This window comes from Castanea sativa, chromosome 11 (assembly GCF_040712315.1).
Source record: "Castanea sativa cultivar Marrone di Chiusa Pesio chromosome 11, ASM4071231v1".
NCBI lineage: Eukaryota > Viridiplantae > Streptophyta > Magnoliopsida > Fagales > Fagaceae > Castanea > Castanea sativa.
This window is the reverse complement of record NC_134023.1, coordinates 51843120-51861183: the sequence shown is the minus strand read 5'-3', so window position 1 is coordinate 51861183 and position 18064 is coordinate 51843120. Positions and strand designations below refer to the sequence as shown.

At 33.8% G+C, this 18064-nt stretch overlaps 1 protein-coding gene across 1 annotated transcript in view; it reads right to left on the bottom strand.

Annotated features, from left to right (window-relative positions):
• The window catches only part of LOC142614678 (glycine--tRNA ligase, chloroplastic/mitochondrial 2-like), a 30129-nt gene that overhangs the window by 8249 nt on the left and 3816 nt on the right, over window positions 1–18064 (bottom strand). Inside the window, 26 exon segments of the mRNA XM_075787237.1 lie at window positions 999–1093; window positions 1242–1459; window positions 1786–1883; window positions 2361–2419; window positions 2530–2601; window positions 2683–2769; window positions 2877–2966; window positions 3117–3179; window positions 4106–4154; window positions 5286–5331; window positions 5334–5367; window positions 6811–6882; window positions 7724–7779; window positions 9250–9313; window positions 9682–9783; window positions 10146–10232; window positions 10377–10460; window positions 11050–11176; window positions 11973–12074; window positions 12176–12292; window positions 13082–13152; window positions 13231–13305; window positions 13481–13558; window positions 13790–13845; window positions 16345–16408; window positions 16507–16588. Coding sequence (XP_075643352.1) covers window positions 999–1093; window positions 1242–1459; window positions 1786–1883; window positions 2361–2419; window positions 2530–2601; window positions 2683–2769; window positions 2877–2966; window positions 3117–3179; window positions 4106–4154; window positions 5286–5331; window positions 5334–5367; window positions 6811–6882; window positions 7724–7779; window positions 9250–9313; window positions 9682–9783; window positions 10146–10232; window positions 10377–10460; window positions 11050–11176; window positions 11973–12074; window positions 12176–12292; window positions 13082–13152; window positions 13231–13305; window positions 13481–13558; window positions 13790–13845; window positions 16345–16408; window positions 16507–16588 — 2148 coding nt within the window.

The following is an 18064-nucleotide window of genomic DNA, read 5'->3' as shown; positions in this document are numbered from 1 at the left end:
AGCCATGCTTTTCTTGCCAGATTGCAACTCCATCCAGTTGGTTTTGCTTTGTTAATCTTTTTCTCCCACTTTTTTTATAAGTACTAAAGATTTTATTAAAGGACAAAATATAAATACAGAGGATGAAAATATACTACATCCTTTGAAGAAATTACAACTGAATATTCAAAAATGAAATCCAAGAAAGACTCACAATGTAAACTGCCCAAAATGCACCACAAGTCAAACAATAAATGCAGGAAAATGGTTTTAAGTAAGTTTTTTCTTTCTATTTTCTTCTTTGACTAATACACCATATGCCCAAAAAAGGAGAGAACTATAAGTGCTCTTTATTCAGTTTTAATAATTTTTAAGCATCCTTGAGCAAACACATAACTCATATGGCATACATTTAATTTATCCAAAGTAAAATTTTAGGTCAAACTACAAGTTTGGTCCTTAAACTATGCATCTGCCTGAACTATCAATAGTTTCAAACTTCTAGAAGTTCGGAAAATGTCTCAATGTGCCCTTAACCTACCTTTTATCACCATGTGAATGGAAATCACTGATGAAGCACGTGTTTCTACAAGCCATTATAATACTCATGTGATATGTTATAGGCCACATGCAGGTCTCACATAATCAGAATATATTGAGATATGTGAACTTAAAATTAAAGAATGTAAAACAAATAGAAAATATTTGTGGTCCCTAAACCCTGATTTTGTGAGAGCACCATGTCGCTTTAACATATTATATCAACATTATAGACATATACAAAAAAATTTGTCACATCAGCAGTTGTCTTTTGTGTTGTGATGGAAAGGTAGGGTAAGGATAATATTGACTTGATTTTAAAACTTCAATAATTAAATTGAAACAACTGATAGTTTAAAGATTAATTTCATATCTAACACATAGTTCAAATACCAATATTGCATTTTGATATAAATTTTTATGTAACAACCAATGAGCCTGAAAGGGATAAGTAAATGAACTTATGATTAGAGTTTCACCTGTCAGCAATTGCCAAAACTACCCCTGCATCAGTTGCTGGAAGAATGTCCCCAGAAAATCTAGGAAGTGTGATTTCATACAATGCCTCTGCAACCTGCAACACACAAAGCACAGAAACTGAAACAAAAGAGTATATTATATTAAGTAGCACATGTGAGGGAATTGTACATAAATTCCTAACAAAAAAAAAATACGTATATGAAACCCAAAATGAAGAAATAACAATTAAAAGTAAGATGAACCTGCTCTGGATAGCCATCTCTAATAGCATAATGGCGGGCCATTACTCCTGCAAGAGAAGTAAATTCTGTGACGACCACAGTAGCAAGATCTGACATAGCAAGTGATGCAGCAACCTGAAGAACTTGAAGCATATCTTCATCAATTTGCAGAGCCAAACTTAGTTTGGTAACCATATTCTGAATGCGAGTCATCTTGTCCAGCATTGTTCCTAGTTTTCCTATCGTATTTCAAGTTATCAAGATGTAAGAGCTATTAGAGAAGGGAACAGTGTCAATTCATAATCAATCAGATATAATTACAGCACTTTCAAATATCACTTTTGATCTTAAAGTTTCCCCCACCCCCTTTGCTTTCAGGGGGAAAAAAATCCACTATGAGCACTACATGCTTAAAAGAGTTTGTTCAATTATCATATAAAAGAAACAGTGTTAAAAAAAAGTTACATGCTGAACTTTCTAATTCAAAGAAGACAACAGTGAAATTCTCTAATTCCCAAACATATCATCTCTCCTTTCTCATGGATTAAAAAAAGAAAGAAATAACCTACATGCAAAAGAATCCCTTTCAATTTACTTCGGAATTCTGAAAATTTTTTACGTGTATCCATCTCATAAAAAAATTTGGCATCTTCATAGCGAGCTCTGCACAAAAAATGAAATGCCTTTGTCTCATATGACAGCTCAATTAGAAAATAAGATGGAAGGCATAATAACAGTGTAATTCCAAATACATATGCAAGCACTCAAAGTAGATTCGTGAGAATTGAAATTTCATGCAAAAATGGTTAGGCTCAGAAACACCACACCAAAACCTTATGCCCATGGGACTCACACTAGGTAATGGCCGTAAAATACCATTTTAAAACCTTAGCCTGCAGGACTCACAATAGGCAATGGCCTTAAAATAACATACAGACAGAAACTTGGACCTAATTTGCCTTGTCGAAACATCTACAACTTCTGATTTAGGGGGAGAAAAAAGAAATCACTTCTAAAAAGATCTATAGAATTTTTCCTTTGCCAAAAGAAATTTAAGGAGCTATGAGAAGTTTAACAGATCATATCCTCCTCTATTGACCAAAGAAAAAAAAAAGGTGAACCAGTAAGAACCTTGTTTACCTGAGTACTGCTTCATTTCCTTTTCTCACTACAGTCTCGTCAATTGCACCATTTGCCACCTAAAAGAAAAACTCATGTCACCACACTTCTTACAAACTGATCAACCTTGACACTTTAAGAAGGAAAAAAGAAGGTTATAATTTAGATATAACTGGTAAGAATGTCTCACAGCAATGAAGTATGGCAATAGCCTTCCAGTGTCATCACTAATAGCAAAGTATTTTTGGTGCTTCTGCATAACCTGCATTATCGTAAACAGTCAACAAATGATGCACAAATTTCTAACCCACATTAAAAGTCTGATAAACTTTTAACATCTTACCATAGTTAGAAGGTCTTTTGGAAGCGCTAAGAAGGACTCTTTAAACTTCCCAAGTACTGGAACAGGTGCCTCAACAAGATTTACAACCTAAAATATTATGCAAACAGATATACTAAGAACTTTTTTTTGCCCAGAAGTAAGCACAAGAACATGCCTATTGAACAAATTTCACCAAAAGAGAACACATCTATAACCTCATCAAGTAAGCTCTCCTTAAAAAGAGTGTGTCCATTGACACTTTTTGCTAACACATTAGAGTGCTCCAAAAAAAATTTCTTCCGTTCCTGTAAGAGAAAACAAATAATTCAGAAATTAAGTTTTGCTAATTCTATACTTCTTTTTTTTTTTGGAAAAGAGTACAAGAAAAACGAGAAAGTGTTTTTAGCTCTCCATAGTTTTGCAGAAATTAGAAAAAGCAAGTTACTTCATAATACCTCAATTTCAAAATTGATTCCAGCATTCCTCATAACTTTAGCATAAGATTCTGCACTTTCTACCTGTGAATAGTTTCATGGAGCTTTGACTTAATCAAGCATCTTAGACTTGGAAAATGAAGAGCAACTCCTAACACAACCCCCCCCCCCTCCCCCCACAAAGGACAAAACATACCCACACTCACCTTTAGAAGTCCAGGTATATAAAATCCATAAATTAAATAAATATACTAAGAAATCATCAATATGAACAGATAAAGAAATCATAATGTGGGAAATAGAGTGATATAGCCCTCAAGCAACATTCACAAACACTGTTAAGATAGAATCTACCAAAGGGAGGAAAAAGGGACATGACCAAAATTTGTACTAAAAAAGAATTAAACTATTTGTAGCCGCTTATTTGCAAACCTAATAGAGTGCCACTTAAAGGTTATAATAAAAATTGTGAATTTAAAACAAAAATCTTCAGATCTGAATAAAACAGGACAATTATACAAGCGAACAAAATTGGCCACAGCTCAATCAGTTGTACTTTCTTTGATAAGTTATGGCCCCAAGAGCAGAAGGAAGGGGAAATTTGAACTAGTAACCTAACCTCCACATCATGAGCCGTGGTCCTCGGCCGATTGTACTACCCTTTGAGGTAGCCAATTAGTTATCTCTAAGGAAGAAAGGAAAGATATCTGCATTGATCTCTGTGTGTGTATTGTTTATGGGTTATATGATGTACACAAAAGATAATGCAGTCAATCCTATCACAGTTTTTCTATATTCCCTTCAATAAGAAAATTGATTCACTTGAGATTTGAGTAGTTAAATAGACCTTTAGGGAGGGGGAGATAATTATTTTTGTAAGATATACATGAATACATACACAGATACATAAACCAAAAATGAAATAGATACCTAAGTAGTCCAAGCAAAATCCAGAGGAAGCTGATTTTGGAAATTGAAAAATAAAAAAAGTATAAATTTTACCCACATACCATGAGAGTAGCTGAAGGAGTATTACGAAGGCCATAAGACAGGTTGCCACTACATCCAAAAAATAAATAACTAAATTTGTAAGTAAATTGTATAAACAGTTAAACACACACAAAAGGAAAAAGCAAATCCACAAACAACTTTTATATGCATTTCCCCCTAATGAGGCAAACAATAAGATGCATTTTAGCCAGTGATTTAACCACAAAAGGAATAACTCTAGAAAAAACAAGTCATGCACCACAAAGTTCTATTCTGCCCTTCTCTTTTGGCATTGAAACTGTCCTTTCTAGAGGAAACATGCATCTATTGTCAGCACATAACCAAATCAAGCAACTTGTTGACCAACGTGAACTTTCTGAATAGGCTACAAATGCTTTTTTCTTTAGTATTTTTTTTATAACCCTGTTAGCTTTTTTTTTTTTTTTGAAAACTTGAGTATTAGCCCATGGATTAAATTTACATAATAGGTTGGGTTGCATCAATCTATTAGTTACAAGTATGAGAATCTCACCTAGTAAAAATTTCTCCTCAAAATAACTAACAAAAAAGAAACCTTCAGGCACCTATAGATGAACCCCACATTGCTAAGGGAGGATGGATGATGGTTTATAGGTTTCCAAGCTACCTTGGGAGTTGTGGAGTGGGCTAAAAACGTACAATTATGGGCCTCATCCTCCCCTTATCTCCTTCTCAGAATATTCTTTTAAGTAAAATATTCCATTTAAAAATAAATAAATAAAAGATCCTCTCCTCAAAATTATTTGGTGAGAATCAAATTTCTAGCATCAGTGCCTAGATCTCCCAAGGTAATTCATTTCATTTACAACAACTCATTTGCCAATAATGACAATGCAATATCCCTAAATGCAACAATGCCCCACTTAGCTAATCAATTTCTTAGGCCCATAATGAATTCCCTTTCATCGTAGATCTTCAAAATGATAAATAAACATGTTTCTAACAAAGACTGCCGATTATTAATTCAGGGAGATGTAATGCCATCCCCATAAGGAACACTATACTTCAAAACCCTTAAATAAAAGCTCATGTTGCAACAATGGAAAACATAGCCCAAGACAAGCCAAGCCAAGCCAACCCACTTTACTCAAAATACAATTGTGCAATTATGTATCAGAGAGAGAGAGAGAGAGAGAGAGAGCTGAATACACCCATGATCACCTCAAAACTCCAGCAAACATGAATGGCACGACTACATCTCCGTGGGAGCCAAAATCCAACGAATAGGTCTACTAAACATGATCTACATATTAACAGCAAGGGCTTGATTAACAAATCCAGTGAACTAAAAATATGAATACAGTGACCAAAAATATAGAATAACCACAACAAATAATTTTATCGCTTATGAAAAAAGCAGAATTAAAAAAATAAAAACAAAAAACGCGCACGCACACATGATCCATGATCTACATATTAACAGCAAGGGCTCGATTAACAAATCCAGCAAACTAAAAATATGAATATTTTGAACAAAAATATAGAATAACCACAACAAATAATTTTATTGCTTACTAAAAAAAGCAGAATTAAAAAACACACACACACACACACACAAATTGAAAATACTAGGATGGATCCAAGTAATCCAAGTAATCATGTTTTTACCTAATTACAATACTAAGTGAATTGCCAGTCTTTTATTTAAAATAAATTTGTTGGCACAACAATTGCACAAGGATTACATATTGTAAGTCCTTGAGAACGACATGCTGGACGAATCAAGCACTAAATCCCAGAGTTATTTTCATCCATTAAGGAGGTAAAGCACTTGCAAAAGGAAAATCCAACATATGATTTTACTTGACACTGAAAAAACTAGTGACCTGTGACGCAGAACATAGTGAGGAAAGCAAGAAAATAAATACAAAAGATAGAAACCCTAGGCTTCACCACCTAAGGATGCTTGAAATCACCCCCAAGCGAGAGAGAATTTCTCATCACAAAATTTTTAATCAAAAGGCAATCCCTTCACAATCACAAGAGCCACTATTTTAATAGGGCTTATAGGATCAAATTAATATGAAAGATTTAATCATGCCACAATTAAATCCCACAAAATCCTCAATCACAACAAAGCCAATCTAATTCAAAATATCAAATACATGAAAGTATTAAAAGTCTGAAATTTGATGTCTCAAATAAGTAAAAATCAGAAACAAATCTAGTGTCCACACCAACTCCCCAAGTTGATGCAAAACATAGTTAGGGAATGCAATCAAATAAAAACAAAAGAGAAAAAGTGAAAAACTCTAGGCTTCACCATCTAAGGGTGCTTGGGATCACCACCAAGCAAGAGATAATTTCTCATCAGAAAATTATTTATTACAAGAGCCACTAATTCAATAGGGCTTCCAAGATTACACCAATCTGGAAAGATCTAATCACGCCACAATTAAATCCCACAAAATCCATAATCACAATAAAGCCTTAACTAATTCAAAAAAATTCAAATACATAAAAGTAATAAAAGTCTGATGTCTCAAATAAGTAAAAATCATAAATAAATCTGGTAGCTACAGCAAGTTGTCTCACTTATAATCCAGAAAAAACCATTTCAATTTAATGAACAAAAGATAAATAATTGATTTTATTTTTTTATTTTTAACTAACAAGAAAAGAGGAATACATGCAAATCAAATGTTAAGAGCCATAAATAGAAATTAAGAATTAAAATTGTACAAACCTGAGAGTTCCAGCGCATTGACTTTGGAAATGATATTTTAGCAATGGTACTGGGTAATTCTTCAGACAACACCTATTTATAGCAAATTAAAAACAGCATTTATCTACAGATAATTATGAATAAACATTGTTAAATTAAAAAAACCACAAAGTGGTGACAGTAGAATCAAAAGGCGAGCCACATGCCCACTATTCTAAAGCAGCAGTCCAAGTAAGTAGCCATTAATTCCTAGAATCTTAGAAAATCATTGAGCAAACTGTCACCTTAAGGAGATAGATAAGTAATCATTATTAGGTAACTAGAAACATGGTATTCCATTATTTATCTGTACCTTGATAATTTGTACTCACCAATAAGCTCCACTAGCTAACAAGCCTATTTATGTAAGAAATAAAAATAGAATAATTGACACACGCATATTAAGTGATGTTCATATATCTGCACATATCATTAGAAACTACGTTTTCTTTCAATCAGTATTAATTTTAAGCATCAGATATTATTGCATCTGTAATGAAAGAGCCCTAATCTTCATCAATGCTTCCTTGAATTCCTCCCCAGCTCTTTTTAATTGTATCCTATTTCTGAGTTCTACAAATAGTACATGAGATACTTTTCTACTAACATTATCTGTTGGAAACTCTTACTGTTAATAAAGTTTCATTCAGTTAATCAAAACATTCAGTCATTGGTTTTTTTTTTTTTAGATACAAGGGAAAGTAATACTATTCATTCAGTATTTGTCTTATATTAAAATTAGCACATGATGAGATCTTAACTGAATCAATACACATCTGCAATTGTACATCCAAATTTGATGGGCACTTCATCTAACCAAATACATTCACAATAAAATAACTAAGGAAAATTGTTCATAAATACAATTAGCAAAGAGAGAAAGAGGCACTAGAACCTCAACAGCAAGTCGGGCAGATTCCATTATACGAGCATATAGATCCTCTGTTTTCCCTGCATTTTGAAAAAACCCTCATGAATATCCATTATCAAGTACAAACATTATGTGTAGCAACTTAAAAACAAGAAAATGTGAATTTTCTGGAATATGGCCTAAAATTTCTGATGGCTAACCATTCAAATGTGCTAAGCTTTAAAGGCCAAACTTACTTCCCCTCAAAGTAGCAGTTAAACAGCAATAACTTAGACCTTTTCCAGCAAAGTGGCCCATCAATAAATGCGCCAGATTAAGGTTCACTTCTATGATAATAATAAATAAATAAATAAATAAATAAAGGCAGCACGAGAACCCTAAACCCTACAAGGGAAGAGGTAGTCTCAACTAAAAACCCAGTATGCCCCAGCCGAATTATGTAGTATAAACAACTATTGTACAACTTAGTTGATTTGGCATTAGGTGTACTAGCAAATTAAATTAATTACTTGGTCAAATGAAGATCAAATAACATAAGATTTTCTATACTTAAACTGAATATTAAACATTTACAGATACCAAAAACAATCTTCCATGAATACAATTAGGTAGATCTCACACACGATTTATTGGAAGTGTATGGGTAAGCTCATCAACCCACCTCAAAGATGAGTCAATCGTTTCCATAAATTTTTGCCAATAAGCTCTAGCTCAAATGACACTTCATGCCCCCATAGAATGGCTTGGAGGGTAAAGTCATGTGTTCAAACCCACCAGAATCACCAGATGCATGTTTACTTGCCAATCAAAAAAAATCGTTTCCATATATTTTTACCAATTATCTGCAATCTCCAAACATAAACATGTCTGCTATTGTTCTCACATAAGGTGGAAAATTCGGAGAGAGACACTTCCCTAAATGAAAGTGATAATACTAGTGTGCAACCAGAGTTAAGTGCTTAGAGACAGCTGGTCAATGGCCGTGGAGCTTGGAATTTCTTGTTTAAATGATGCTGATAATTGTCAACTTAGTCACTGGGCATTTTGCACTGGCAGACTAACATTTTCCCTTATTGATTGCAGATGATTGCTATCCACCCTCTCTTGCAGTAGTCTGACTATTGTGATGCTCTTGCTTAGCTAGACTGTTCACAAGATGAGGATTTTGTGTGCTATGATAAGCCTCCTTAAAATATAAGTCCTCTTTTGTGTAATGATAATGCTGATTTGTAAAAGGGGTCAACTTCTAAATATAACCATTGCAAGTTATTTGCAACATGATAACTTAACACAATAAAAACTAATCACTATAAACAGTTCTAAGTCACCTTCTAGTAGTAGTTTTTTTTTTCTTCTTCTTTTTTTGTTTGGGGGGTGGGGACTGAGTATTGAAATAATTAAACCGTCTCTATACCCAAAATCATATAAAACGTACAGTAAATTTGAGGAGATGAACAATGGAGTAAACTTAGATCTCAAAACCTTCTGCTTGTAATGGCAACTATTTCACTTTCTTTTTTTCTTTTTGTAGGTAAAATTTACACACTCACTATCAATCTTTCTATTCAATGAGTCCAGTGGTATAGAATATCTACGGCAAAACCCCTCAGCAGCCTGACATGACATAACAAGTTAAATATTATATAGCTATTCATATTCAAATCAGGTACCAACCAATTAAAAATGATGACCTTTTAAGTTACACCAGTATACAATGACACCTCAATAATTACACTAACAAGTGAGCAATGGATTCTAGCTTTGCCAAAGTCACAGCACAAGCTGGGAAACATAAAACACATGTAATAACTAATAATCCCTTCCATGAAGGAAATACAAATAAATTAACATTAATAATAAAGCAAATGCTCATGGTAGTTACTACCTACTTCTATTGCTGTTTTCAAATAATCTCAACACACAAATCATTTGGCCAAAAAAGCAAATTTACTTAAGCTCCCAGGAGAAAAAGAATGGCAAACCTTTGTAGCATTTCCTTGATTATCAAATGCTTTTGAAACAGGAGGTCCTCGAACGTCAACCTCCTTTTCAGTTTGTTTAGTGCAAAGATTCTCAACACAAATCTGGGAATGTGACAAAAAGGCACACATCATTACCATTCAGTGTGACGAAATGAAACTAGATAAGGTCCTGAAATTTTGAACACTTCTGAAATTTCAGTGGATGGTCAATTTTAGTACTAAGAGCCACATAGGGTACTATAAAATCAACATATTTGGATGTAAAACCTGCACTATTTCATGTGAAACACGGTTCTTTTTTATTATTAAGTATAAGATAGAAGAACTGAACCCAGAAACAAACCCCATGGAAGAATGCAATTAGGCCATTAAGCCATAAGAACAAAGAATAACTTCTCTTCTATTTTCTCTATTTGGAAAAAAATGTCAGCATTTTGCAAAGGGAAATATAATTATCACTGTACCAGTAATCTGCGAGGTGTTCCAAATGCTTGCACTTCACCATGGCTTAATCTTTGTTTTTCCAACACCCGCAATATTAAGTCTTTGAGCTGCAATGACCAGCATTTCAGTCAGTGAACACCTATAGACAGAAAATTAGGCGGAAAAAGTGGGGTTGACAATATCTAAAAGGTAAAGAGAGTTTCAAAACCAACCAACCAAAAAAAAAAAAAAGGATGTGAAAAAAAAAGTACTTGCTGGCCTGCATCAACTACATCTTGAGGCGGCATCTCTTCAGTCCCAATCTCAAGAACAAACAATCTTGAATCATCATTCACCTGTGACATAAGTCAAAGAATAAACCCACATTTAAAAGTAATAACTAATGTACACATAGTAGTTGTTAAACCATGACTTATTCTGGCCAAACAATAAAATTATAATGTTAAAAAGTTCACATAAATTTAAAGTTCTGGCAATATCTACCTACTAGAATTTCAATGACAAGGTGTCAATGGTAAATTGAACACCATCCCCCCTCTCTCTTACACGCATATATATATATATATATATATATATATTATATGTCTAGGAGTGTACAAATACAATTACATAATTGCTTATACCATTTAGTTCTCATGCGTAATTTATGATGTCTTTAAAGCTGCAAGCATAGGTAAAAAAATCAAGGACTCCTATGTACACCTGGTGATCAAAACATATCAACAAGAGCATGCCACAAAAAGGGATGTAACAGTAAATCCCAAAACAATATGAGTCTATTCATGTAGGCTTGATCATTCATGCATATAATTAAAATGTTAATAAATTAATAAAAAATGAAAGCTAAATTAGCCTTAAGAAAACTGCTATATCAATACTACAAACTACAAGAGAAGTTCAAGTCAGCTGCATATGCAAACTAACCTTCTTGACAGCTGTATCCAAAAGCTCTTTAGGACACACAACATGAACAGGGTCAGAAGCAACACCCAGTGGATGTCCAAGAGACTCCCTGGTATTCAACCAAAGTTGTGCACACTGACGAGCTAAACTGATTGAAGAGAAAAAATACACACAAAAAAGAAGATAAGATAGACACAGAACTCAGGAGGATTGACCTGAAAGAATCATGTTCTTAAAAACAAATCTTTGTTCAGGCCTAGACCAGCAATTTATTTGCATTCAAATAATCTGTCATGCATGTCTCTGTTCTGTATTATAAAGCTGCCAATCATTTCATTGATAACATAGACACCAATATTGGCCCTTCATTTCATATGAAGTTATGAACATTCAGTTAATGGAACCGAAGTTGGTAAATTTGTTTAGCTAAGCAATGATAACCAGTTGCAAATTATAGTGGCTGGGACTGTTAGTTTCAATAGTCCTCCCTGCCTCCCATTTTGGTGATCCTATGGATCAAAAGACAATAGTCTTGTTCCTTTATAAATTCAATATTAGTTGAGCTGCTTGACCAGTATATCACAAGTTGCAGACTACATATTAATCTTTCTCCTGCTGATCAGAGCATATATGTCCCCTAAGATTTTGCCATAACATGTCATTGGCACCATAAATTAATAGTGCCCTGTACTCAGTTGAAAAGTCTACCAAATGGTCTATAAATTTAGTTCTAAAACCTTACCCATTAATTGAATCTGTACAAAGAACATGGTTTTATCGGATTAAAAATAAAAATTGATCTCTATGAGTCTCTAAAAGTGGACCTTAATACCATTCTACAGCAAAACAAAATTTACAACTTCAATTTTACCAGTACATACATGACAGTGTTTTTCTATTTTCAGTGCAAAGTTTTCCAGGCCACAATAAGGAAGAATCCTTACCTTCTTATCCGACCAAAATATCGAGCACGCTCTGTTACCCCAACAGAGCCTCTAGAGTCTAAGATGTTAAAAGCATGAGATGTCTTCAGAAGCTGATCATACCTAGCATGTAGCACAGCAAATGTTACTTAAAGAAAAACAGAGAAAAGGTTTCTACATAATGCACTGAATAATGGAACATAAATAAAAATTAAACAACATACGCAGGGATTGCAAGGCCTAAAGCAAGCAAAGAACGCGCCTCTTCTTCAAAAAAATCAAAGTGTTTCTGAAGATGATGAACACTGGCATGTTCTAGATAATATGCACTCATTTCCTTCCTGAAAAAGAAGTACGAAATATATTGATTGTGGACATTTAGAAAGTAAATGGCACAGTCAAGCTTGATAATGCTTATATAACAGAAGGCAGAAAAAGAGCAAAATAAAGAGAATAGAGATTAAAAAGGTTAATGGAAGTCATCTGAATATTTGAACTTCATATCAGATGGCATCCCATCCAACTATCTTCAATTTCCAATCAAGCACCTCAGAGTTCTTTTAAATTAGCTTCCAGCAGTAGTGTGCTTCAAAAAGAGGCAAAGATGCTTACAGAGGAGAAAGCACTTGACTAAAAATGGGAAGGGGGCAAAAAGTTCAGCAGTTAACTTCTACAAAGAAGACTAAAAGAACACAGTGGTGTAGAAAGGTGGGAGTTTGAATATCACTAACTTGAAAAGTTTATTTGCATAAAGTACAAAATGTTTGGGGTAGCAATTCCATAAAGACCATAACAAAAATTTAGAAAGACAAAAGATTACCAGCATTTAGGAAGAAAGTATGAAACTTGACTCAAATGACATTTTTGAGGGAACACGCAATGACATCACAAAGAAACAATTTTTGTGCATACAAAATGAGCCATAAGATTAATAAAGCACAATAATAGCAAATTTAGAAACATAATCCATTATTCAAGAATACTGAGTGATGTACATTGACAATCTTTGGAAGATTATAACTATTTGTGACCACACAGTTCTAGCACTATTTTGCCTTAAAAGAAAATATAATTATATATATATATATATATATATATATATATATATCCTTTTTTGAGGGGAAACCTACTCATTCTCCAAAAACAGCTCCCCGTATGTAATTCCATCAGCATATTGAATTTTCTTAAAATGATCAACTCCCTGCCAATTAGTTCAGACAAATTTAATAAAATGGACAATGAGGTCAAAGATTAATAAAAGAAACAATCAAAGACGGACCTGTAGTAACATGAGAATACGCTCAAGACCATAAGTGATTTCAACAGATATGGGCGACAATTGCTGGCTTCCAGCCTAGAGAGAAAGAATGGGAAAAAAGCTTCAAGTAAAACCAAATAAAACTAGGCAAAATCATGAAAAACAGCAGTACCTTGAACAAGGGAAATAGTTATTATTACAGTAAACATGAAAGCCATATTTTCCAAAATGAGGGAAGATTCTTAGTTCTATTCAATTTCAAAGGAGTAACCTGCTGGAAGTAGGTGAACTGAGTAATCTCCATCCCATCCATCCAGATTTCCCAGCCTAAACCCCAGGCACCAAGTACCTATAAGCATGTTTGGTCAGCATGTAGAAAACAAACAAGCTCATGATCCATTTAGGCAAAAATGCTTCCTCAAGAAAAATTTTACACATATAGTTGCACTATGCGTACAACTATGAGCCATAGCAAGGAAATCTAACCAAGTTAAATTGTATCTTAGTAAGATGCACTAATTAGATCTGCATAAAATAACAAGGGAAGAATAAAAATCCACCATTATAGACAAGATATTACCGGACTCTCCCAGTTGTCCTCCACAAATCGTATATCATGTGCACTAACATCAATACCTATCAAGAATAAAGCATCACGGTTAAACGAAATGTTGAAAAAAAAAGGATAAAATGTAAAATGTGAACATGATACTTAAGTTAAAACAGTTCTTGTCATTTGCACTAACATCAATGGGACTAGATGATTGGCAATCTAAACAACAATTGCACATAACATGTAACCTTATTTAATAAAATTGAATCCCAGAGGCCTTGAACCGCAATCTTACTCTACATCTGAATATTAAGGGAGTAGGAAGCACCATTTGAATTTTGAGCTAGAGCTCATTGGCATCATTTGAAATTGTTTTGGAAACAACGGTCATTAAAATATAGAAGCTTTTAGGCCAATGAGCTCTAAATTAAATGCAACTCCTCCCCTTGTGAGGTTAGGTGGAGGGTCTGGTCATATTTCTAGATACTTGTAACTTTAGATGATGTTTGTAGCTACCCTCGTACACTTCCTGTGTACATGGAGATCATTGCCTTCATTTCTCTCCAATAAATTTTTTAAAATTACTTGTAAAAAGAGGAAGGTGGAGCATCAGGTCATGGGTTTTCAAGACCACTATATACGTATTCAATTACCAACTAAAAGAAAAGGACATAGAGGCCCTTATGTTCCTACATAGATATAACATGGAATGTAAATGGTGCTTATTCATTTTAATTGTAAAGGAATAACCACTAACCTTGGAAACCATGACAGTATAAAAATCAAAGGTATTACTATATAGGGACAAAAAATAGAACATGAAGTTCCACATATGATAGTTAAAATAATGAAGTGATCTCATAATCATCAACCTCCAAGCCAAAGAAGGTAGTGATCATGATTCACAATCAAATTGGTAGATTGAGGTAGAACCTAATCCCGTTAAATCTAACAAAGACAATAAAGTTAACCTCTTTGTTTGTTTATTTATAGTGATTATTCTACTCGAGCTTTAGAGTAATCATATGGAATGCAATTTTATTAAAGCTGGAACTAGATATTAAGTGGTGATAAATAGATGGACAAATAATGCCTACGAGTTATCATTTTCAGTATCTTGGCTCAATCATTTGTAAGAATGGGGAGATTGAAGAGGTATGTAACATGTTATACATATTGTTCTTGTTTTTGGCGGAGAATTGATTTGGAAAGCACCAGTCAACTATCTGGAATATGATACCAAGTTGTCTACTGTGGTTAGCCTGGCAGGAACTTAATATTTGTATCTTTGAAGATAAGGAGAGATCTTTAGATCTTTTAAAACATCTTCTATTTGGTACTTAATTTCAGTGGGCTCGTATTTGGGGTCTTACACAATGTATTTCAGTTTCTGCTTTCTACAATCTGTTAGCTGTTAGCTTTAGTTCTTGAGCTTTATGTATTTTCTTCATGTCCAAAGCGTTCATCATCATGAACACAATGTTTATTTTTTCAATAAAAGTTCTATTACCTATAAATAAATAAAAGAAGTTATACATATAATTAGATTTGGGAGACATAAAAAGTGAATTGGGAATCTTGCATGATTACCCTCCTTTTTGAGGTCGGGGGTTGGGACGAAAATAGTACATGATCTTAATGGAGCTCGAGTAAAAAAAAGTATTGATTCATTTTTTAAGGGAACGGATCTAGGGTTAGTGTTAATTAATAAGTTGAAACAGCTTCGTAAGTATATTTTCCATATAAAATTCGAAAGGATCCAATTTTCAAATTTATAAGTAAAACCTCTTGGAATTGGTAAAACTCTTTCAATTAAAAGTGTATCGCGCAGGAATCAAATCGACCATTTGTATGATTTTTTGATAAAAAGAAATCACAAAAAGGGTATGTTGCTGACGTTTTTTGAAACGATTAAAAATCACCGAAGTAATGTCTAAACCATTAAGTTGAAGGGGGCGTTATATATGATTGCTATAAGACCAGCCATACTTCAAGGAAAAAAATGTCAGACTAAGAAACAACATGTTCATGAAATGAGTGGAATACCTAGAACGAACAAATGATGATGTAAGGCCTAGTTCATTTTCCAACTTGAAAGGAGAGGTCGTGATTATCATATTAGGGAACCTCTAGGTACCCAACTTTCTCCCATTTATGCAGAAAATGGGTGTGCCTTTGCATCTTTGTCAAGAAGAACAACCAACAGCAACATTGTAAGGCCTAGTTCATTTTCTTAGCATAACTTCTAATGAATTTTTTCCTTTTTTTTTTTAAGGGAGAAATGAGTTTTAGCCCATCTTTTATGGTTAAGATGTGGCTCCATTGCTAGTTTTCTTCTTGTATTGATAAGGGCGTCAAGAATCAATAAGCACAAGACATGAAAATGGACAGAGGGCACCAATGAATTCTTCTCAACTTATTTTGATAGGTAATGATATTTTATTGAAAAAATACTACTTGATGAACAAGTAAAATGAACACAGAGGAATCTAAAGAATTACAATTCTTTTCAACTTTAAGAACAATGCAGAAACACCTTTAAGCTTATAGCAATTTAAAGAAAATATAGGCAGAGTCACTACCTAAAGCAGATAGGCTACGAATAAAAAGGTCTTGTGAATTTCCAGGATCAGGCTTTAATATAACCTGAGATCAAATTTGAATGCAAGCAGTAAGGTATTGTGAAACAAGGCTCCCTAAATCATCCAGAAAGGAAAAAATTTATCTATAAACTCAAATTTAACCTGAAATTGAGTGTGTCTTTGAAGCCTGTTTGGGTTTTCACCATATCGACTATCATCTGGCCGAATGCTAGGCTCTGCATACCTTTCATATGAAACTCCATGTTAGCAGTTACCTAAGAAAACTCTTTTCTTTTTCTTTTTTTTTCTCAGGAGGGATGGTTTTCAAGTATCAATGCAGTTGTCAAAATGTAAAATAGTAGTGACAGAAAATCTCACAGTTTTATAGCATGTTAAATTAGCTAATCAAACAATATTTTGAAGATTCTGGCAAAAAATCAAAGCAATCAAAATCAAGTTTTCAAATTTTTTTCAAGCATAGTTACAATAAGCAAATGCTTATAAGAAAGAATTTGATCACAGAAATGTCTAATTCACACAGGCCTCATCAACCAGCATGCATTAAAAATCCAGATCACCCCAATATTGATCAGCCAATTACCCCATTATATGCATGGCCAATCTGTGCATTTTTTTTTTTTCTTAAATGTATAGAAACCTTTGGCAGAGATATCCTGTTATTGCAAATGAAAATGAGAGTAATTTTGGCTGCCATAAATTTAAAAGGTTGATTCCAATCTGCTATTTGTTTATTTTATGTCTTTTCAACAAACAAGATAGGCAAGTATGGTAGCATCAAAGTCAAATTATAAAGAGGGGGTGAGGGGGGAGAAGAATATATTGATTTTTATTATTTTATTTTGCACCATCTTCAGTTTCATTTACAACAAGAACAACTTCTTTATAATTTACATACAAAAAAAGGGACCAAGGGGTATTTCTCAGAATGTTGCAAACAATTGAACTGGAATATAGTTAATTTAAGCTACATGGTTTCTAGGAAATCATTATTTATATATTTAGTTCTTAAGTGAGTGTGCACTGCATATAAGCGTATAGCCATTCTGTTGGAGAAGTATTGAACTGCTTCTTTTTTTAATAATGAAATTTTATTGGAAAAGAAAAATGGAACTACCATATGTACATAGGAATAAACAAATAGCCCTAAAAAAGTACAAGATATCCAAACAGTGAATGTTACAGTCTAAAGGAAGGAGAATCAATGAAGTCTATAATAGAATGTATCTCAATATGATCTATGATCCAAAACAAGGATTCATTCAAACAAAGTTTGTAGGAAAGTTGATTTTGGCTGAATGGTGTGTTAATTCCTTTCCTTCCATAAAGTCCACAAAAGGCATGAACCTATTGAGTATGACAACCTCCTCCTAAGGTAGTGGCTCCTCAGGTGGTAATCTCGCCTAGTAGGTTAGCATTTAAACCTTTCTTGAACCTACTGAGTGTGATAATCTCCTCCTCGACTATTCGAATTCGCCTCTTGAATTCCTTGAATTTCTCTATATATTCGGCCACAGGAGTAGTGTCTTACTTTAGGAGATCCTATTCCTCAAGGAGGGAGCTCCTATAAGTTGGAGGAAGATAATTCCTCGAGATTGCATCTTTCATCTCAAGCCAATTAGTAATGGGGGGCTCACGTCGTCGCCTATGGGTATCCTCAAGGTCCTCCCAGAAAAGGTCGGCTCTTCCAATTAACTCCATC